The sequence below is a fragment of the Macaca mulatta genome, chromosome 20, assembly GCF_049350105.2.
Source record: "Macaca mulatta isolate MMU2019108-1 chromosome 20, T2T-MMU8v2.0, whole genome shotgun sequence".
Lineage (NCBI taxonomy): Eukaryota > Metazoa > Chordata > Mammalia > Primates > Cercopithecidae > Macaca > Macaca mulatta.
Genome location: NC_133425.1, coordinates 52,454,107 through 52,475,962, shown reverse-complemented (window position 1 = coordinate 52,475,962; position 21,856 = coordinate 52,454,107). Strand labels below are relative to the sequence as shown.

At 52.5% G+C, this 21,856-nt stretch overlaps 1 protein-coding gene and 2 non-coding genes across 52 annotated transcripts in view; all 3 read right to left on the bottom strand.

Moving 5' to 3' along the window:
- SLC12A3 (solute carrier family 12 member 3) overlaps positions 1-9,558 on the bottom strand; it is a 97,595-nt gene extending 88,037 nt beyond the window's left edge. For 15 of the 50 annotated variants that reach the window (XR_013411774.1, XR_013411781.1, XM_015126219.3 and 12 more), the window contains exons 1-8: positions 9,156-9,558; positions 7,450-7,593; positions 6,307-6,382; positions 4,883-4,978; positions 4,472-4,611; positions 3,970-4,080; positions 2,218-2,329; positions 1,896-2,026 (exon numbers count right to left, since the gene is read on the bottom strand). Coding sequence is in view for 42 of the 50 variants with exons in the window: in XM_015126219.3 (XP_014981705.1) it covers positions 1,896-2,026; positions 2,218-2,329; positions 3,970-4,080; positions 4,472-4,611; positions 4,883-4,978; positions 6,307-6,382; positions 7,450-7,593; positions 9,156-9,437 (1,092 nt within the window). In the remaining 8 variants the exon portion in view is untranslated. Of the gene's footprint in view, positions 1-1,895; positions 2,027-2,217; positions 2,330-3,969; positions 4,081-4,471; positions 4,612-4,882; positions 4,979-6,306; positions 6,383-7,449; positions 7,597-9,155 lie in introns of all 50 variants that reach the window. The other 35 variants (XR_013411779.1, XR_013411777.1, XR_013411780.1 and 32 more) reach the window with 5 other exon arrangements.
- A 91-nt stretch (positions 9,559-9,649) lies between these two features.
- Positions 9,650-9,710, bottom strand: MIR7181 (microRNA mir-7181). Its single transcript, NR_128362.1, has one exon. It is a non-coding gene; the product is annotated as a microRNA mir-7181 (primary transcript).
- A 4,977-nt stretch (positions 9,711-14,687) lies between these two features.
- On the bottom strand, positions 14,688-14,771 carry MIR138 (microRNA mir-138). The gene has a single exon (NR_032410.1). It is a non-coding gene; the product is annotated as a microRNA mir-138 (primary transcript).
- Between the last annotated feature and the right edge of the window lie 7,085 nt (positions 14,772-21,856).

Genomic DNA, 21,856 nt, shown 5'->3' with positions numbered 1-21,856 from the left:
CTCAATGCACAGTCCTTAATTTGCTTAAGAAAATGCATCAAGGAGTGCCTTCCAAATGAGACTGGAGGTTTGGGGTAGGGGTTAGCTGTGATTTCCAGCATGGGGCTAGCTCCGCATTCATCACCCCCTCTTGCCTGCCACCTCCTTTGAGCAAAGGCTCCGCCAGCTTCTCATCTTTCAAAACCCAGCTCTGGGCCGGGCGCGGTGGCTCACGCCTGTAATCCCAGCACTTTGGGAGGCCGAGACGGGCGGATCACGAGGTCAGGAGATCGAGACCATCCTGGCTAACACGGTGAAACCCCGTCTCTACTAAAAAATACAAAAAACTAGCCGGGCGAGGTGGCGGGCGCCTATAGTCCCAGCTACTCGGGAGGCTGAGGCAGGAGAATGGCGTGAACCCAGGAGGCAGAGCTTGCAGTGAGCTGAGATCCGGCCACCGCACTCCAGCCTGGGTGACAGAGCGAGACTCCGTCTCAAAAAAAACAAAAAAACAAAAAAACAAAAAAAAAACCCAGCTCTGGCACCTCCTGCACCCAGAAATTCTGCTGGAACTCCTGCTAACATTAGTTTCTCCTTCTCCCCGATGGTGCAGCACTTTGTATTACTGCTCAAACACTGCATTTCACCACAATTCAGTCAGCAAACATATACAGAGCACCTAGTATGTGCCAGACTCTGAGCTGGGAAGGAATAGGGAGATAGAGGCAAGTCTCTATTCTCCAGATGCCAGGGCAACAGATACGCATTTGGCCTGACATCATTATGCTGGGGGAACCATGACTCTGATGGAAGGGCTGCAAGAGATGATAGTTGAAGGAGGTATTTGAAAGACAAACAGACTGGGAGCAGTGGCTCACGCCTGAAATCCCAGCACTTTGGGAAGATGAATCGGGTGGATCACTTGAGGTCAGGAGATCGAGACCATCCTGATCAACATGGCAAAACCCCATCTCTACTAAAAATACAAAAAATTAGCCAGGCGTGGTGGCGGGTGCCTGTAGTCCCAGCTACTCGGGAGGCTGAGGTAGGAGAATGGCGTGAACCCGGGAGGTGGAGTTTGCAGTGAACCGAGATTGTACCACTGCACTTCAGCCTGGTCAATAGAGCGAGACTCCGTCTCAAAAAAAAAAAAAAAAAAAATTAGCTGGGCATGGTGGCAGGTGCCTGTAGTCTTAGCTACTCTGGAGGCTGTGGCATGAGAATCACTTGAACCCAGGAGGCGGAGGTTGCAGTGAGCTGAGATCGTGCCACTGCACTCCAGTCTGGATGACAGAGCAAAACTCCAGCTCAAAAAAAAAAAAAATAAGAAAGAGAAACAGAACAAAACTTTCAGGGTAAAAAAGCAAGTGTACGGAGTTGCAGGTAGAGAGTGCAGCACAGGCAAAGGTGTGGAGGAGGGACAGGGTAACATGGGCAAAGCAGTAGAGTCTTAGGGCTGGAGCAGGCTCATGGGAAGGGTGGCCCTGGTCAGGGATGAGGCTGGATAGGTGGGCTGGAGCCTTGAACGCCAAGCCAAGAAGCCTGCCTGCAGCAACGCAGTGGGGAGCCCTGGGAGGATGTCAGCCCAGATATGCATGAGCAAGGCTGAGTTCTTAAGGTCACAGCTGGGCCAGTCTTCCCCTAAAGCTGAGAGTTCTGGGAACTAGGGAGGAACCTAGCCATTTCGTGGTGCCCCTCAAGCCTAGAATACAGCTGGTCTTCATAAACAACCAGAGAACGGAATGGAATCGGTTGGATTGGGTTGAACTGAGCTGAGTTGGACTGGACTGGATTTTAGAAGCCCTGCCTCCCAGGTCTCAGTGCCCAGTGGCAGATGCCAGTAGAGCAGGAAGCAGGATTCTGCTCATAGCCCCTGTGCGGTGCCAGGACACAGGAGGGGCGGGTATTCTGCTCACCTTGAGGTCACCGGATATGTTGGCCCCTGCCAGGATGCCTGTGGCCGAGGGGAAGAAGATGGAAAACATTCCGAAGAAGGTGCCATCTGGACCCCGCCAGTCAGGCACCAAGTTCTGGACAAAAATGTCCGCTGGAAAAGCAAGGCCTGAGTAAGGCTCACCTGGAGGGCTTGACCCCCCCTTGCTGGGACCTGATGGGCAGACAGCCCCTGACCATGGGATCGGGTAATCCCATCCTCCCAGTGTCCACACAATGGGCCAGATTCCTGGGCAGAGAGTCCCTGTCCCCAGAGCCATGGTCAGGGCCTCGATCAGCACATACCCCGGTAGCTGAAGAAGCCTTTGGAGGCCTTGTCCTCAGATGGGGGGATCAGCGTCCCCACCAAGTAGTTGGCAAAGGAGACCATGATGACAAGGAAGAACAGCACCTGGGCCTGGGTGGGGGGGGGGGTGGCGAAGGACCCCAGAGGTCAGATAATCTGGTTCTACCTTTCTGGGAAGCCCTGCCAGAAAATGATTTGCCCAGGGCCCGTTTCTCCATTATTCATTCACTCATTCATTCAACACCCATTATGCAGCAGGATCTGTTCAAGGAGTTGGGAATATAGATGGTACAGAGTTCAAGACCACTAAAGCCTCTTGTCTTGGCTGAAAAATAAGGAGGATGAATTTAAAGTAAGAAGAGGTTTGGTAGGCTGAGGTGGGAGGATCACCTGAGGTCAGGAATTTGAGACCAGCCTGGCCAACATGGGGAAACCCTGTCTCTACTAAAAATACAGGCTGGATGCAGTGGCTCAAGCCTATAATCTCAGCACTTTGGGAGGCCGACGTGGGTGCATCACCTGAGGTCAGGAGTTTGAGATCAGCCTGGCCAACATGGTGAAACCCCATCTATACTAAAAACACAAAAATTAGCCAGGCGTGGTGGTGGGCGCCTATAATCCTAGCTACTCAGGAGGCTGAGGCAGGAGAACTGCTTGAGACCAGGAGGCAGAGGTTACAGTGAGCCGAGATCACACCTCTGCACCCCAGCCTAGGTGACAGAACGAGACTCCATCTCAAAAACAAAGAAAGAAAGAAAGAAAGAAAGAAAGAAGAGGGAGTGTGATGGGGACTGGCTGGAGTTCATTTAGCAGGATGGCCTGGGAAGGTGTCACCAGAGAGGTGTTTAGCAGACACCTAAAGTGGGAGAACGAACAAGCCAGAGAACTGTCTGGGGAAGGGCATCCGAGGAAGAGAGAGGAGGCCACCCTCTGACAGCTGCAGGTCAGAGAATATAGGGAGAGGACAGGCTGCAGGGGCCAGGTCCTGCCCTGCCTGTAGGGCCTGTCCGGCCGAGTCTGCCAGCAGGATCCATGATTCAGCTGAAGGCCACACCTCCCCAGGCTCCCTCGCAGCCATGTGCGACAGCACTAGTGCAGCTTCCAGATGGTGCCACAAAAAGAAAGAGAAAAGGGAATTCCCTCCCATTCATTTCCCCCTTCTTTGCTTTCCCTCTGACTGGAGGGCATGTGGGCATGGTGGACCAGGTAGACAAAGGCCACGTGCAGGGATGGAGGGAGCACAAGACGGAAGGAGTCTGGGTGCCCAGCCCCTGGAGCCACCATGCCCACCCTGGGCCATGTGGAACCTAGATTGTCACACAAAAGAGATACAAAGCAGCAGAGCACGGTGGCTCACACCTGTAATCCCAGCACTTTGGGAGGCCAAGGCAGGCAGATCACTTGAGGTCAGGAGTTTGCGACCAGCCTGACCAACATGGTGAAACCCCGTCTCTACAAAAAATACAAAAATTAGCTGGGTGTGGAGGCAGGGGCCTGTAATCCTAGCTACTCAGGAGGCTGAGGCAGGAGAATCGCTTGAACCTGGGAGGTGGAGGTTGCAGTGAGCCGAGATAGTACCACTGCACTCCAGGGTGGACATTGAGCAAGATTCTGTCTCAAAAAAGAGAAGAGAAGAGAAGAGAAGAGAAGAGAAAAGAAAAAAGGCAGAGGACCAGGGAGGGCCCAGGCCTGGCGACCCCCGCTTTTCCACGTGACCACCTCCACGTCCCCCTCCTCCATGGCCTCCTCACCTTGGACTCCCACTCCATGCCGGCCAGGGAGATGGCCAGCAGCACAGTGACGGAGACCACGCCAATGATGCGGATGTCATTAATGGGGTCCACAATGGGTGCCCCATACTCCTGAGAAGGGAAAATGGGCCAGGCTGCAAGCCACCCTCTGAACTCCCCATCCCCCAGACTCTGCCCACCTAGGAGGCACCTCCTGTGGGGTGCACTCTTCTAGGACGACGTTAACTCAAGCACCACCCCTGCCATCGTGTCCGCAAAGCAGCTGCTGCATGGGCCTGGACAATGTGGCCCTAAAGGCCACACACCACCCCCGCCAAAGGGGACTTCTGGGAAAGGAATGGTCTTTATTGGTGAGATTGTCACTCTCACCCACAGTGATCAGGCTGTGGTTCCTGATGGGTGAAGTCAGGCAGGGAGCAGGAGGGCCCCGCCTAGACGGGGCGGAGGAGAGTGCAGTGGGCTACCCGGATCCCTCTACCCAGGGTCCAGCCCCCGGCCTCACCTGGAGCAGGTCCCGCACAGTCTCTGCAAAGCCCACGGTATGCATGGCCACACCCACAGCATTGGCGAAAGCGAAAATGAGGCCGATGGAGCCCCCAAGCTCTGGGCCCAGACTCCGGGAGATAAGGAAGTAGGTGCCACCTATCAGGGCAGAGTCGGGAACCACGAAACCAGAGGAGTCGGTTCGCTGGGGTGGACTCGGGGCAGGCAGAGGCCAGGAGAGGGTGGCCACGGGACCCACGGCGCAGGAGACAGCTGAGGCCATCTCGTGGTGTAGACAGCCTGCCTAGAGCCCTCTCCTGGAACCACAGGAGCAGCTGGGTGTCCCATTGGGTTGGGGAAGTTGGGAGTCCTGTTCCCAGGATTAGCAGCCCACGAGAGGAGGGCCTTGGTGGGAAGGGGGATGGCCCACCTGACTTGACCTTGCCGTTGGTGGAGATGGCCGAGATGGAGAGGCCTGTGATGGAGGTCACTGTGACCGACAGCAGGATGATGATCCAGGTCAGGACTGCAGGGAGCACCCAAAGCTTAGGCAGGGCATTTCCCGGGGAGGAGCCCCAGTTTGCCTACTCATTCACCATGCAACCTATGTTCATCTCCCTTCTCTGAGCTTCAGTTTTCTCATCTGAAAAATGGGTCTCTGTCACTTTGGGAGGCCGAGGCAGGCGGTTCACAAGGTCAGGAGTTCAAGACCAGCCTGGCCAACATGGCGAAACCCCGTCTCTACTAAAAATACAAAAATTAGCTGGGCATGGTGGCACATGCCTGTAATCCCAGCTACTTGGGAGGCTGAGGCAGAGAATTGCTTGAACCTGGGAGGCAGCAATTGCAGTGAGCCGAGACCATGCCACTGCACTCCAGCCTGAGGCGACAGAGCGAGACTTCATCTCAAAAAAAAAAAAAAAAAATGGGTCTCTGTCTACCTCCTGCCATACTCTGAATAGCCAGGGAGCCCTTGAGCCAGCATTTGTTGGATTGTTAGGCATGAGGGGGAAGCTACCCTCATTTAATAATAAAAAAATAAAGTAGCAGTTACCACTCTGTGATCACCTCTGGGAGCCAAATCTGTGCTGTGTTTTTACCTGCATCCTGTAAATCCCGCAACAGCTCCATGAGGTATGTTCTGTTATCACCCTCATTTTCCTAATGAGGAATCCAGGGCTCAGAGAGGTGAAGAAACTTGCCCAAAGTCACACAGCAGGCTACAGAGCAGCTGTAGGCTACAGAATGAAGCTTTTTTTTTTTTTTTTTTTTTTTTTTTGAGATGGAGTCTCATACTCTGTCACCCAGACTGGAGTGCAGTGGCGTGATCTCGGCTCACTGCAATCTCTGCCTCCCAGGTTCAAGCAATTCTCTGCCTCAGCCTCCCGAGTAGCTGGGATTACAGGCACCCGCCAATCAAGCCTGGCTAATTTTTTTATATTTTTAGTAGAGACAGGGTTTCACCATGTTGGCCAGGCTGGTCTTGAACTCCTGACCTCGTGATCCACCTGCCTCGGCCTCCCAAAGTTCTGGGATTGCAGCCTCCCAAAGTGTGAGCCGCTGAGCCCGGCCAGAGGGCAACTTTCTAACCTGCATGCTTCGAGGTAGAAATGAGCTCTGAGAGGTTAAGTGGCTTACTGAGGGCAAATAGCCCTTAGGCCTACTGACCCCATGTCCAGCGTGCCTCTGCCACACCCCCCGACCCCTGTCACTGCAGGGGCTTGAGACGGCACCAGGGAGGAGCAGGCCTGGCCCTTTGGTCTCTGCAGCTCAAGTTTAATCCTGCAACCTCGGGGCCTGGGAAGAACAGGATTCAGGCAGGCCCTCCCTCCTCTTCCCCAGAGGGGCACTCACCGATGCCTGCCTGGGCCGTAATCCAGGGCAGCCGCAGGTAGAGGATCACGCCCCAGATGTTGAGCATGCAACGAATCTGGGAGGACAGGGGGGTCAGAGGGCACCTGGGTGGACACCCCAAGGCCAAACAACAAGTCCCTGTCCCTTGCTATGGCAGGGTATCAAGCACCTAGGCCCTGGGGACAACTGGGTCCCTTCTTCACCCACGTCAGTAGGTTCCGAGTCTGGTTCTATGGGGCAAGAGGGTGAGAGGCACCCAGAGACCCACCTATCCCTCCCGCCCTCCCATTGAGGCCTGACGCTGGGCTACGAGCACTGTCCCCCCTCACTGTATCCATCCCAAGCCCAGGATCCTGTGTCTGCCAGGCACGACCATGGCCCCAGTGGTCAGCAGTTGATCCAGAGCCTGGCATTTACAGGGAGCTCAGCAAATGCCAGGTGAGCCAGTGCCCCATGTACAAGCAGATATCAGAGCTCAGGGGGCTGTGACTTCAGCTTCCAAATTTAAAGCAAAACCAAAGGCCGAGATGGAGGCTGAAGCTTCCAGGTGGGAGGGGCTGGTGTAGTTGCCGGCCCCACTGAGTTGCAGGGCCGTTCCCGGCTCTGGCAACACAGCCCGGGAGGGAGATCCCAGCTCTGAATATGAGCATCTGGGGGTCGGGGAGGGCTCGTGGTTCAGATGGAGAAACGGAGGCACAGCAAGTTGGCAGCGTTAAGATCAGAACCCCAGCCTCCTGCCTCCCAGAGCAGGGCTAAAGCCTTCTACATCCCATAAGATCCCCTCTGTAAAGTCCCATAATGTCTCCAAAGCCAAATGTACTTGATTCTCTACTGTCTGGAAACTTAATCCTGCTCTACACTACAGCAAACCTTTTCCTTCCCTTCATGGAGGAGAAAAACACATTTACGGAATTGTGTGTTTAGTGCAGCCCCCTGGTGGCTTTTTAGGGAAATACAGTTTCTTCTAATTACTTCCTGGCAGGCAATAATCTATTATTGATTGATCTATTAACTCATTGAATTCATTGTACAGATGGGAAACTGAAGCCCCACCAGGGCCTGAGAGTCAGAGCTGAGCCTGGATGGAGCTCTGCCACCCCACCCCCATTTCTGGACATCAAGCAGCACCCACACCCCACTCACCATCACCCCCTTGACCCAGCCGAAGCGCACGGGCTCCTCGGGGTTCTTCTCGCTGCTGGTGCCTGCCTCGTCCTCCACCAGCCCATCAGTCATCTCGTGACTGGGCCGGCTGTCAAAGGCCAGGGCGTGCAGGTGTCTGCCTTCCTGCTGGCAGCCCAGAGACCACGAGTCAGGCAGGTAGGGGTGCTAGGGACGGCGACTCTGCATCCAGCCCACTGACCTGCACCACTGTACCCCATACCGGGCACCCCCTGGCCCCTCAGCCCACTGGGTGTTGAGCTGCTTGAGGGGCTTTTAAAATGCTCCCTAGGCCAGGAGCGGTGGCTCATGCCTGTAGTCCCAGCACTTTAGGAGGCCAAGGTGGGTGGATCGCTTGAGCTCAGGAGTTCAAGACCAGCCTGGGCAACAAGGTAAAACCCTGTCTCTACTAAGAAATACAAAAATTAGCTGGGCATGGTGGCATGCACCTGTAGTCCCAGCTACTCGGGAGGCTGACATAGGAGGATCTCTTGAAGCCAGGAGGTGGAGGTTGCAGTGAGCCAAGATCAGATGCCACGGGAGACTGGGAGTCCTGGGCGCTCCTGCTCATAACACCTCTTCCCCCTGGGACAGCAGTGGTCTTGGAAGTGATTAGGCAGTTGCCCAGCCTTGTAACGGGGGACAGGATTATTATCACCCTGGAGAGGTGAAAGCTTGTCCAAGGCCACATAGTTGGTCCCTGGAGGGCTGGGTCTTGAAACCAGGCCTCTACCTCTGGGGCACTGGGAGGTCTCCTGGTTTGTGCCCCAAGTGACTGATGCCCTCCTCTGGGGCTTTCTTCCTGGCACTTCATCTCAGTGTGGAGCAAAGGGCCATGTCTTGGTTTGCTCTAGGGTGGGGAAAAGTCCTGTCAATTTGTCAAGTCTTAGCTTCAGAATCAAGAACAATTCTGGGCTGGGCGTGGTGGCTCATGCCTGTAATTCCAGCGCGTTGGGAGGCCAAGGTGGGTGAATCCTTTGAGGTCAGGAGTTCGAGACCAGCCTGACCAACGTGGCAAAACCCTATCTCTACTAAAAATACAAAAATTAGCTGGCCATGGTGGTGCACGCCTGTAATCCCAGCTACTCGGGAGGCTGAGGCAGGAGAATCACTTGAACCCAGCAGGTGGAGGTTCCAGTGAGCCGAGATTGCACCACTGCACTCCAGCCTGGGTGACAGAGCCGGACTCTGTCTCCAACAACAACAAAAAAAAAAAAAAAAAAAGAAAGAAAAAGAAAAAAGAACAATTCTGCCCAATTGTCACATGGGAAAAGGGAGGCCAGACAAGGGTCATGACAATCCAGTTTCCAGCCCTCCACTCTTCACAGTCCAGCCTCCCAAGCAGCAAGCCTGGCGAGCCCCCTGTCTGAGGTGAACCTTCCCAGGCCCGTCTTTCCCTATCTCTTTCAGGTGTGTGCAACCTGCTTGCATGCTTCTACTCACTGGAAGCTCATTACCTCTCTAGGCCTCCCACTCTACCTTTGGGGTTCTAGTGATTGGCTGATAGACATTCCAACATGTGTGCAGAGTTCTGCAGCTTCACTATTTCACTGGGGCCTCTCAATCCAGGAAGAAGATACTCCTCCATCCCCATGGCACAGATGACAGAACCGAGACCCAGAGAGGTTAGGTAACTGTGTCGAGGTCACACAGCAGGGAAGTGGCCAGTCTTCTGAGATAGCACTTACCTTCAGGAAGGAGTGCAGGTCGGCCAGTGTGGGCCGGACCTTCCGGGGCTCCCCAGGCTGGGTGCTGTTGGCATAGTGCTCATACGCGGGCACCACATCGATCGTGTTGTAGCCGAAGGTACGCATGCAGAAGGTGCTGCCGTGGGTCAGGTGGCTGGGGTGGCTGCTGTCACAGGCAGCTGGTGGAGACGGCTCATCACTGCTCAGCAGCGTGCTGATGGTGAAGCGCCCGCTACACAAAGTAGCGTCCCCAGGCGTCTCTGTGGAGGGCAGTTCTGCCATTGTCGCCTGGGTGTCCAGGGTCGGCAAGGACACATAGGGTGGTTTTATAGGCTGCGTCTGCACTGGGGAGGAGGCAGGGAGGTTGGCCTAAACCGCCTGTGGCTGGTGAGCAGGGTCCCCAGACAGGGCGGGAGGCAGAGCACCATTTGATTGTGGAGATAGAGGACCCGCCTTGGATCTGCAGGGCTGGGCTGGCCCAAAGCCAGCCACTCCCTGAGTCCTGGAGTGGCTCCTCTGAGTCTGGGGGCAGCAGAGATCTCCAGCCAGGACCCAAGAAGGAACAGCTGTCAGAGAGGACCCTGAGGGGTCCTATAAGGGATCCTAGAGATAGCCTGGTGGCCTGAGGACACACTATGGGTCCTACTCTATAAGAGTTCAAAAACCTTTCATATTAGTATTTGGTTTTAAAAAATTTATTTAGGGCAGGGCATGGTGGCTCATGCCTATAATCCCAGCACTTTGGGAGGCCGAGATGGGCGGATCACCTGAAGTCGGGAGTTCGAGACCAGCCTGACCAATATGGAGAAACCCCGTCTCTACTAAAAATACAAAATTAGCTGGGTGTGGTGGCGCATGACTGTAATCCCAGCTACTTAGGAGGCTGAGACAGGAGAATTGCTTGAACCCAGGAGGCAGGAGGCGGAGGTTGTGGTGAGCCGAGACTACGCCATTGCACTCCAGCCTGGGCAACAAGAGCGAAACTCTGTCTCAAAAAAAAAAAAAAAAAAATTTATTTTGTATTGGGAGGCCTAGGTGGACAGATCACCTGAGGTTGGGAGTTCGAGACCAGCCTGGCCAACATGGTGAAACCACGTCTCTACTAAAAATAAAAGAAATTAGCTGGGCGTAGTGGCGGGCACCTGTAATCCCAGCTACTTGGGAGGCTGAGGCAGGAGAATTGCTTGAACCAGGAGGCAGAGGTTGCAGTGAGCTGAGATTGAGCCATTGCACTCCAGCCTGGGCAACAGAGAGAGACTCTGTCTCAAAAAATAAATAAATAAATAAATAAAAATTTTTAAATTATTATTTAGTAGTTTTGAATAGATGAATTACATAATTTTTTTTGAGATAGGGTCTTCCTCTGTCACGCAGGCTGGAATGCAGTGGCACAATCACAGCTCACTGAAGCCTCACCCACCAGAGCTCAAGAATCCTCCCTCCTCAGCCTCCCAAGTAGCTGGGGCCACAGGGACACACCATCATGTTTGGCTAATTTGTTTTTACTTTTTGTAGAGATGGGGTTTCAAGTCACCCCAACCACCCCACCCTGGTTACCCAGGCTGGTCTCAAACTCCTGACTCAAGTGAGTCTCCTACCTCAGCCTTCCACCTCCCAAAGTGTTGGGATTGCAGGCATGAGCCACTGCACCCAGCTGGTATAACATTTCAAAAGATGTACACACACACACCCAAAGTTAGTCTCTTTAGCTCCAACCTGTCTCCCAACGTCTATGTGTCCCTCCAGAGACATCTCAGTATATTTACAAGTAACTTCAAACCAGAGTTCAGCAGGTCAGAATTGGAATCCATATCCACCAATAGACTGACAAGCCCTGGGGCTTGGGACCAGCCGGTGGCCTCCAGGGCCCCTAGGCACCACCCAAAGTATGGGTTTCCCTGGGCTCTGCCTGCAGGGCCATTGGGTTATAAAGCCTGGGGAGCCAGCGCCTTTCCTGGTTCCTGAAACCATCCCAGACAAGGCACCCCAGCTCCCATAGGAGCAGTCCCCCTACCAGTGCTGGACCAGGTCAGGACCCAATTTTGCCAGCACTCTGAGGCCACACCTTGAATGCTGGTGGCATGGGAGCCGCACTCTCGTTACCAGAGGTGCCTAAGCCATTGCAGGGAGGAAGTGGTTGAAATTTGAGCTGTCAGGGGATGCAAGAGGGGAGTCAGGGTCTTGAGAGATGAGTTAGTGGGCACACACTTGATGTGTCACCAGAAATGGAGGGCGTATTTTCCCAGCTGTTATGAGGGCTCTCAGTGTCAGCCCCTATGGTGCTGGCCTCACCTGTGGTCACCTTTCTTCTCAGAGGCCAGCATTCAATGACTGACGGATATGGGTATAAAGACCTGGCACCCTGCCCTAGCTGAGGCTTTGGGTATACACCGAAGCTTACTTCTCCCTCTGTCCAGCCCTGCTTCCTTCCCTTCTACCCACAAGTACTGACCCCAAGAGGCTCCCTGTTGAATGCCCTGCACACACTCCCCGATCTTGGAGTCTGCTACTCAGAAGTGGGGTGACCTAGTGGCTCACAAGAAAATCACTGATCTCTTTGTCACCTCTGCTGAGTTTCCCATCTTGCTGCCATTCACCCAACAAACCTTTACTGACCACCCACCATGCCATGGGTGGCGATAGGAGCCAAGGACACCCATGGTGGGCATTGTGCCCGTGCTCACGAAGCTGCTCAGTTCGTGAGGGAAATCAGTGTGGAAACAGATCAGCCCAGCTGTGTAGTGAGGGTAGCAATGGGAGAGATGTCCCTGGAGGAGGGTCAGAGTAGGGACAGCCAGGGAAGGCTTCCTGGAGGAGGGGACCCCTGACCTGATTCTTAGAGAATAAGTTGCTCTTCCTGGAGGCAGGGGATAGAAAGGCCATCGCCAGCTCTAGACATCTGAGCTTGGCTTATGCTCTGGCTCTGGTCATCTTTGGGAAGGATACGGAGGGACACACCTCCTCTCCCTCCGTAGCCCTGCCTCTTAGACTTGGGCTTATAGAGTTCACACAGGTCCCCCACAGGACTGGCTCTACAGTGCTCGAAATTCTTAGGGCTCCATGACCCCCAACAGCAAGTCAGCACTGGGTGATTGGGAACTCACAGGTAGGCCTGGCTGGCTCACTCTGTCCCCCTTGCTAACCCTCTTACTCCTCGTCCAGAGGTACTGGGGACAGGTGTACCTACTCAGCTGTAGGGCCAGGCAGAACGGGTAGGTGAAATGCTCAGCCGGTGTTAGGGCAGCAAACACTGTTGGGGAGTCCACCTCCAAGATGAGGGTCTAGGAGTCCCACACAATCATGGATAAGTTTTCATACGTCAGTGCACTTTTCTGGGGAGGAGACAGAAATTTTATCCACCTTGTTAGACTCACAAAGGCAGGGATCTGGCCCTGTTTTGTTCAGTGATAATCCCAGGCAACAAAACAGTACAGAGTGGGTATTCAACAAACGCTCGTTGAATTATGAAGGGGACACAGAAGCAAAGAGGGCGAAGGACGGCTCCGTGGAAATCCTTGGCTGACAGAATGACCCCAAGCAGGGTTGATGAAACTGGCCACTCCACAGGCCCTCTCAGCTCAGCATTCAGCCTCTAGTTTCGCATCTAGAGGTGAGCTGAGGATAACAGGACCTCAATGACAAACCCCAAAGGTTACGATCACTGTGCATTTTTTTTTTTTTGCAAAGCTTATACATTTACCATAGGTGTTAATTTTTAAATCTTCTCAGGGCACCTCTTAATGACCCACAGGCCTCCCTACCCACTTCCCTGGATTCCCAGCCCCTCCTCAGAGAGGCATCTGCCAGTGGGGCTGAAGGCTTGAGGGCCCCACCCTGGTTTTGTTAGGGGAGAGGATTTGTGGAGGCCTCTCTCTGCTCAGTCCCTCATGGGGCCCTCGGGGCAGATCTTATCGCTCATCTCCCTCTTAAACTGCCATTTGTCTGGCGAAAATCACAGCTGCCCTTTATCCGCTCACACCATTCCTACACACCCTGTCCCTGGGCAACTGTGGAAAATTCCTGATTAAGATCTCACAGAAGAAGGAGCCTGAAGGGGCCCGGGCTGGTTTCCAGCAGCGCTGTGGCCCTGGGCAGAGTGAGGGGCCCTGACTGTGCTTGCCAAGGGTGACCTTGGGCAAGTCACTCGCTCCTCCCTCCAGAAAACCCTGGCCTGTTCAGCTCCAAAGTCCCTTTCTGTTCAGCAGGGGGACATTTGCTTCTTCAAGAAACCTCTTCTGCCCCTCTGCCTCTCTATGGGGTAAGATAGGGTTTTAGCAGGTCCCCTCGAAGGACTCATCAACAGGACATGCTGAGAGACTGTCAGACACCTTGTCCCGAAGCACAGATCCCCAGGAAGGGGAAGTTGCATTTGGATGGAATTTAATCAATTTCAGAAATGTTTACAGAGGCACTCTTTTTGATGGTCAGTGGGGACACAGTGCTAGGTCAAACACAGTCCCTATCTTTCAGGACTCTGGCTTCCGGGAGAACCCATGGGCCAGGCCCTTCTGATCTGAGGTTCTATGTGCCTGGAGCAAAGCCCTTGATTTGGCTGCAAAGAGTCTCAGTTCTGGCCATTTCTGTGTGACTTTGAGCGTGAAACTGACTTGGGTGAACCCCAGCTTTGCAGCAGCAAAATGGAAATGCCTCCTCTACCAGTGCCAGGCATCCCTCTCCCCTGGCTGAGTGCCGTGGGCCCTTCGGATCTCCTGGATCTCAGACAGAACAGGAGCAGTGAAGAAGCGGAAACTCTCAGCTGTCAGGAAACCGGAGAAGCGGAAATCCCAGAGAAGCAGAAACCCCAGATGCAGGTCCTGAAACGCTAAGGACAGAAGGCCCTGCTGCAACCTCAGAAGCTCAGGGCCTCCTGTCTTTGCGGCTACAGAGGCAACTCGGCATTTATTGTGTTCCTCCTGTGTACCGAGCACTGAACCTCACAGCCTAACCTGGCAGATAGACCAGCAAGGAGATCATGCAACTGGCCAGCAGAGGAGGAAGGCTGTCCAGAGGAAGGAGGGGAGAGGGGAGGGTAGGTGTGTGGGTGAGGATGGAGGGGAGATAAGGACAGGGGAGAGGAGGGAAAGGAGCTCAGGAGGGGTGTGGTCAGTGCAGGGGGAGAGGCAGTGGGACTGAGGCCCACATAGTGCTGTGGGGTGGGGAAAGGAGGGAAGAAATGGTGGCAGATGAGGCTAAAAGGGATCTAATTGTTTCTTCACCCCATTGCGTTTATTGAGTCCCTACTGCACACCACGCCCTGTGCTAGGCAAGGAAGGCACCACAGGGAACAAGACACAGACCCTGCCCTCCTAGAGCTCACATTCTAATGGGAGATTCTGTGGACCTGAGCAAGAGGAGGTGAGGGGCAAACATCAGAGTTTTTTGAAAGCTGCAGGTGATTTTGAGGAGCGGTCTGGGCTGAGATCCAGCGGGTTGCAGAGGACAAGCTTTCACACACAGACTCCCACCCCAACCCCATCCCCAGGTCCTTGCGTCCGGCCCGGTCCCACGAGGCTCGCCTGGAGAGGATGGGTATGATGCAACCCTGGTGTCGTGAAATAGCCGGGTAAGAGGATGCGCTGCTCGTCGGCCTGATTCACAACACCAGCTGCAGCAACGATACCAGAACTCCGCCGGCTTCCTCCTCTGGGGTGTGGCTCCTCTGGTTTTGAGACAGTGATGAACCCATACAACATCTTCCCCAACCAATGGCTGCCCCAGGCCAGTATGGCACCAGGGCCCAGGGGTGCACAGGGTGGAATCTGGGTCCCTGCCCACAAGGGCTCACAGACTTGATGCTTGTGAGGAAGAGGGGAACACACATTAAAAAAAAACCTGTACAATGCAGGGGGTGCAGAGAAACAATGGAGGTACAGGGCACTGGGAAGGCCTAGGAAGCCAGAGGCTGGACTGCAACCTCCTCAGCAACCAGGACCAAGAAATTGAGCCTTGAAGATGGGTGCAGGGGCTCACACCTGTAATCCCACCACTTTGGGAGGCTGAGGCAGGTGGATCATGAGGTCAGGAGATCAAGACCAGCCTGGCCAAGATGGTGAAACCTCATCTCTACTAAAAATACCAAAATTAGCCGGGCGTGGTGGCAGTAGTAATGCCAGCTACTCAGGAGGCTGAGGTAGCAGAATCGCTTGAACCCAGGAGGTGGAGGTTGCAGTGAGCCGAGATCGCGTCACTGCACTCCAGCCTGGGCGACAGAGTGAGACTCTGTCTGGAAAAAAAAAAAGCAAGAAAGAAATTGAGCCTTGAGGAGCCCACAGGTGTGTCTATTGCAGTCCTGGTCCTCTACCTGGACAATGTTATAGCACTTTGACACTAAAGTGCTTTAAAGTACTTGAAGCTATCGATAGCTAAAGCCAACAAGGAAACATACATGATGAGTTAAAGCCAACAAGGAAACATACATGATGATTTAAGACATTTTCATTGTTAAAGGAAGGACTCCTAGCCAGGTGTGGTGGCTTAAGCCTGTAATCCCAGCTCTTTGGGAGGCTGAGGCGGGAGGATTGCTTGAGCCCAGGAGTTCAAGACCAGCCTGGGCAACATAGAGAATCCCGTCTCTACAAAAAAATTTAAAGATTAGCCAGGCATAGTGGTGCACGCCTGTGGTTCCAGCTACTTGGGAGGCTGAAGTGGGAAGATCACTTGAGCCCAGGAGGTTGAGGCCGCAGTGAACTGTGTTTGCCAGGCTCTAGTCTGAGATCTTGTCTCAAAAAAAAAAGAAAAGAAAGAAAAAAGAAAAAGAAAGGAGTACTCCTAGTTCCTTTTTCTTCATGGACAGACTTAAAAAAAAATCTTATCTAGCCAACATTCATTCCACACGTATAGATATGCATTAAACACAATCTGGCTATTTTGAAGGACACACAGAAGGATAAGGCATGGTCATAGTCCTCAGGAGCATACCATTCATCAGGGGAGGTAAGGCCAACAAATAGCCACAAGCCAAGGCAGGAATACATAAATCCCTGGATAAATGCTACACGGGTTCAGAGAGAGGATGATTTCCTCTGGCTTGTACCAGGGTAGAGTGAGGTAGATGACACAAAAAAGCAAATAGATAAGCAATTATTTAAGAAGGACAAAGTCCAGTGTTAGTCTGGAGCTTCCTGGCAGCCAAGGCAGAAAGCGCAATCATGATCAGTAGTCATTACCTGATAAAAGAGTGAGATTTACTTTCTTCCCCTCTTCCTCTTCTCATAATAAATAAATAAATAAATAAATAAATGAATGAATGAATGAATGAATCCCCATCAACCCTTTATCTGTCCATGCAGGTTTAGCTGGAGCTCAGCCCTGCTGCATAAACACGAACTGGAGCAGTAATTCTAATAAAAATTTAGCCCTGTAATAACAGTCACAAGCATATGTTCCTCCACCCTGATGACTCTGCCAACGTGCTCTCCCAAGAAACCAAGGACTGCAGTGGTGCGATTACAGCTCACCACAGCCTCATCTCCCAGGCTCAAGCAATCCTTTCATCTCAGCCTCCTGAGTAGCTGGGACTACAGGCTGCGACTACACTACACCCAGCTAATTTTTTAAAATATTATGTAGAGACAGGGTCTTGTTGCCCAGGCTGGTTTCAAACTCTTGAGCTCAAGTTATCCACCTGCCTTGGTCTCCCTAAGTGCTGGGATTACAGGCGTAAGTCACTGTGCCCGGCCAGCCTTTCATTTTCAAATTTCATTGGAAACCTTTTCTTTTTTTCTTGAAAGCAATAGGAGAAACATGATCATTCTGTTCCATTTTGAATTCCACAGGTAGACTTCAAATCAGAACACTCTTTAATGGATATTTTTGGAGTCTAGGGGCCTATGACTTGCTCCTGCTACCAGAACCAGGAGGCCTAGAATCTCAGAGCTGCTTTTGAAAGCTAAGCTCCCAACCCACTCCCTCAAGCCAGGCCCAGTCCAGGGAGTGAGGAAGGCCTGGCTGAGATCTGTTCAGCCTACTTTCTGACCTGGTGCTTTTAGGTCACCGTTTGTCAAATGGAGATAATTCTACCCAGCCATGGGTTTTCTGATGATATTAAGAGGGGATTTACGAAAGCAGCATTTTGGAAGACATTAATAATGCTCTGCAAATATCAACTTTTTGTTTGTTTGTTTTGGTTCTAGCCCTTAAGCTACCAGAAAAGAAAGGTGGGAGAAAACGCAGTCATCCTCTACTTGTTTAAGGCAGTGCTTTTTGGTAAGGGCAGCTGCTAATGTTTTTGTTGGTTTCTTTTTAATTTTTAGAAGTTGAGGCAGAGGGAGGAGTGGAAAGAGGAGGAGCTCAGGTCCAAAAGCAGAAACGCAGAGAGTTGGCTTTTAGAGTCATCAGAGCCCAGACCTTGACAGGCATTGCATGCATGTAAAAGCAGAGAACGTTCAGAGTCCTAGAAGCTCAGTATCCAGAGGCTCTCCAACATTATCTGGTTGACTCTCCGCCAAATACCTGAAATAAGTGGCTGACCTCCTTACCATCCCCCAGCAGAGCTCTAAAGGGTCTTCTGCCAGTGGTCACCCAGCACCCCAGGGTTCAGATGCAAAAAGGCACTGGGGCTTGCCTCCAAGGGGAGTTTGCACTCCAGGCTGGGGCCACGGTGGACCTTCGTGCTCTGGCTCGGTGCAGGTCCTGCAGGGTATGGAGCCCCACAGCAGAAGTTTGAGGGGTGGTCTGGGGAACAGAAGTCAGCTCCTTACCCGGAAGGAGCTTGCAGTTAGCGGCAGCACTGTGCACTGAAGAGGCTCACGACAAGCCCATTCAGTGCACCTGCCAGTGGTGAATGCGGGAAGGCCAGGGGCAGCCAGACACTGGGAAAGAGTATCTTTGATCAGGGTCCCTGGGTTCCAACCAGAGCTGTCAAGTGCTCATTCACTTCTGATTTCCTGAAAAATGTGCCCCCTGAGCCCCTCACACACAATGATGCTCTTTATCTGTGCCATTTTTTTTTTTTTTTTTTGGAGAGGGAGTCTTACTCTGTTGCTCACCTGAAGTGCAGTGGCGCAAACTTGGCTCACTGCAATCTGTGAAGCCATTCTCCTGTCTCAGCCTCCCGAGTAGCTGAGATTACAGGCGCGCACCACCACATCTGGCTAAATTTTTTTGGTATTTTGGTAGAGACTAGGTTTCACCATGTTGGCCAGGCTGGTCTCAATCTCCTGACCTCAAGTGATCCGCCTGCTTAGGCCTCCCCAAGTGCTGGGATTACAGGCCTGAGCCACCGTGCCCAGCCTCTGATACCATTTTTAATGGTTAACTTCCCAACATTAAAAACCACGTTGGACGGAGGCTAGGTTGGCTTTGACCTTGAGGGGTATAGAGTGGGCAAGGTGACCCAATGGGACTTGGCGTGGTGCATGTTTTTCCCTAACCAGATAGAATTTGTGTCTTCCTATTTAGTACGTCTCAGACATTGTATGAAAATCTGTGTTGGGGAAGGGGTTTGGGGGATTTCCACATTTAGAAAGGGCCACAGGCCTACTTCATCACTCCCTGCTTCAGTCACAGCAATAGTTCCTGACCCTAGCAGGGCATGAAAATCACTTGGGAAACTTTTACAAAATAAGAATCAGTGCCTCGGCCCCTCCCCAGGCCAGTTAAGTGGGAAGCTCAGGGGGCAGGGCCTTGGAAATCAGTAGCGTCGAAACTCCTTGGGTGATGCTAAGATGAAGCCAGGGCTATGAACTGCAGAGCTGGCGCGGAGCTGGAGGGAAGACGTTAACTAGGGCTGTGTGCAGCACAGAATCTGGCTCTTCTTGATAAAGGGATTGCTGATCTAAAATTTTTTTTTTTTAGTTATCTTTCATGTTGTAAAAGGCTTTTAAAGAGCTTTTTCTCTCCTGGTTAGACACAGGAATACATGCACTGGATACCAGCCCTTTTGTGCTGGACTAATTGCCCAAGGACAACAGGTAACCTTATAATTATTGGTTTGCACAGACAAGTATGTGTCCCCAAGTCAGACCACCCCTGACTCATCTCTCTGCCTCACGGGCCACATACACCCCAGGTCCCCTCCATACCCACCACATACTTACCTCTTGAACAAGGGAGATGCCCTAGAGTCAGGCTTCTGCTTGGCCAGGTAAGGGATGAACATGAGGCCTGGGACCTCTGGCAGGCCCCTCAACTCACCTGAGTCCTGCTGTTTCTCCTGCTTCAGGGTCATGGGAGAGATTAACAGCTGCATGACACCGCTGGGGCATATTATGCAGGCCAGCTGCGGCCAGACCGACGGGACCTGGGGGGTCCCTGCATCCTGGGCTAGCAGGATGGCCACACCCATACAGTGTTCTCCCATCTCTGTAGGTCTGAATCTTGGTCACTTGCAGACAGCTCCTATATCCCTGGCCAGAATCTTTCCCCTTTATATGGCCCTTCCTTGTGGGTTTTTTTTTTTTTTTTTTTTTTTTTTGACACAGGGTCTTGCTCTGTCACACGGGCTGCTGAAGTGGCTGAAGTGCAGTGGCTCAATCTCGGCTCACTGCAGCCTTGAACTCTGCCTCCCGGGTTCAAGCGATCTCCTGCTTCAGCCTTCCAAGTAGCTGTGACTACAGGCTCATGCCACCATACCTGGCTAATTTTTGTATATATATATATATTTAATAGAGACAGGGTTTCACCATGTTGCCCAAGCTGGTCTCAAACTCCTGGGCTCAAGTGATCCTCCTGCCCCGGCCATCAGAATGTTGGGATTACAGGTGTGAGCCACCATGCCAGGCTTTTTGTGGCATTTCTTAAGGCTTCCTATTTGATTATGGTGTGTCTGTGTGCACATGTACATAACCTGCTTTTCTCTTTTTCCCAACCACACAGTGAACCTCAGAAAGCAGAGATTGCACCTTAGTCTCAGAAATCACCCCATAGTGGGCCAGGCATGGTGGCTCACGCCTATAATCCCAGTACTCTGGGATGCTGAGGCTGGCAGATCACTTGAGTCCAGGAGTTCAAGACCAGCCTGAGCAACATGGCAAAACCCCATCTCTACAAAAAATACATAAAAATTAGCTGGATGTGGTGGCGCGTGCCTGTAGTCCTAGCTACTCAGAGGACTGAGGTGGGAGGATCGCTTGAGCCCCTGAGGCGGAGGTTGCAGTGAGGCGAGATTGCGCCACTGTACTCCAACCAAGGTGACAGAATGGGACCCTGCCTCAAGGGCCATGGCAGGTACTGAATGGATGAGTGAAGCTCTTGAGTCAGCCTGGAAGGAGAGACCCTTATAGGAAGAGGCCCCTTATTGTCTCTCACTCCACTAAGAAGGAAGCTCCTTGAGGGCAGAGATCTTGATTCAGTTCACCATTGTGACCCTGTGCCTAGAATAATGCCTGGCACGAGGTAGACCCTTAAACATTTCTTGAACTGCATTCTCCACTTAGCAGTTCCTAAAGAAACAGGAACCGCAAGTTGAACTTGACATGTCAATGTCTTTCCCCATTAGCAAAATTTTGGCTCATCAATGTTGACCTAATTTTGTCTCTTGCCAAAAGAAAAATAATAAAAAAAAATAAAAAAGGCATCCCTGAGGTGGGAGTCATTGATTTGACCTGCACCCATGTGCAGGCCCTGTTTTGAAGGGCAGAAGCCCAGTGGTGGAGGACGTCCCTACAGTCTTGGAGACCGTCTGCACAAGGCAGGGAGCTGGGTGGCTACAATGAACGTTTATTTATGGAGAGCCCCCTGTGCGACAGGCAACAGGTTTTAACTTCCTCTTCCCAGTGGCCTGATGGAGTAGAAACTGGCGTGCCTGCTTCCTACAAGAGCAAACTGGTTCCCCGCAATGGAAGGACTCGCAGCTCCCAAGCTCTGAAGCCTTGCGGTGCGGGGCGACTGCCTGGCCAGGACTTGCTCCCTCCGGCCAGGGCACCGTCCTTCCATGTTCCTTACCTTTCCCTCTTCCCATCCTCCGCCTCCCGCTGTTGAGAAGACCCTTTCAGAATTTAGTTTTCAAGGAAGTCTGATGTTCTTGTGCTTTCTGACGCCACTGACAGCTGCCAGCCACCAGAGGGCCACATCTTAAATGTCTGTTTTTGAAGAAAAAAAGTGTCCTTTTTGGTTTGGTTCAAATTTTCCTAAAAATTCAAGCCAACTGCTCTGTCAAGCTGATCAGAGACCTACCCTGAGTGTGGTAGGGTCAGTGGTGTGGTGGGGGTGATGCCTCTAGACTGGCGCTATGGGAAGGACACATTTGGGAAAACTGAGGAAAAAGAATTTCCAGCCAACCTCTCCAACGAAAATGTCTCTCGCCGCAATAGCACTGCCAGCTTCCCCAGCCTCTGGGGCCTCACTTCCCACCATCAGTCCTCATATTTCTCTGTGGCTGTTTGCTTTTCAGGGCTTCTATGCAAACCTGGCCATTTCCAGGAACAGCTGAGGTGTCACTTATGTTGGGGGGACCAATGGGCTTAACTTTGTCTTCTTCCTTTGCCATTTGGGTGGCATTCTAATGGTTTTAACTGAGGACCCAGAAAGAATCCTCACCCAACTGAAAAGCCTTCAGCTCTTAAGAAATCTGAGGGTGTGGTGGCTCAAGCCTGTAATCCCAGGACTTTGGGAGGCCAAGGTGGGCGGATCACCTGAGGTCAGGAGTTCGAGACCAGCCTGACCAACATGGAGAAACCCCATCTCTACTAAAAATACAAAATTAGCTGGGCATGGTGGCGCATGCCTGTAATCCCAGTTACTTGGGAGGCTGAGGCAGGAGA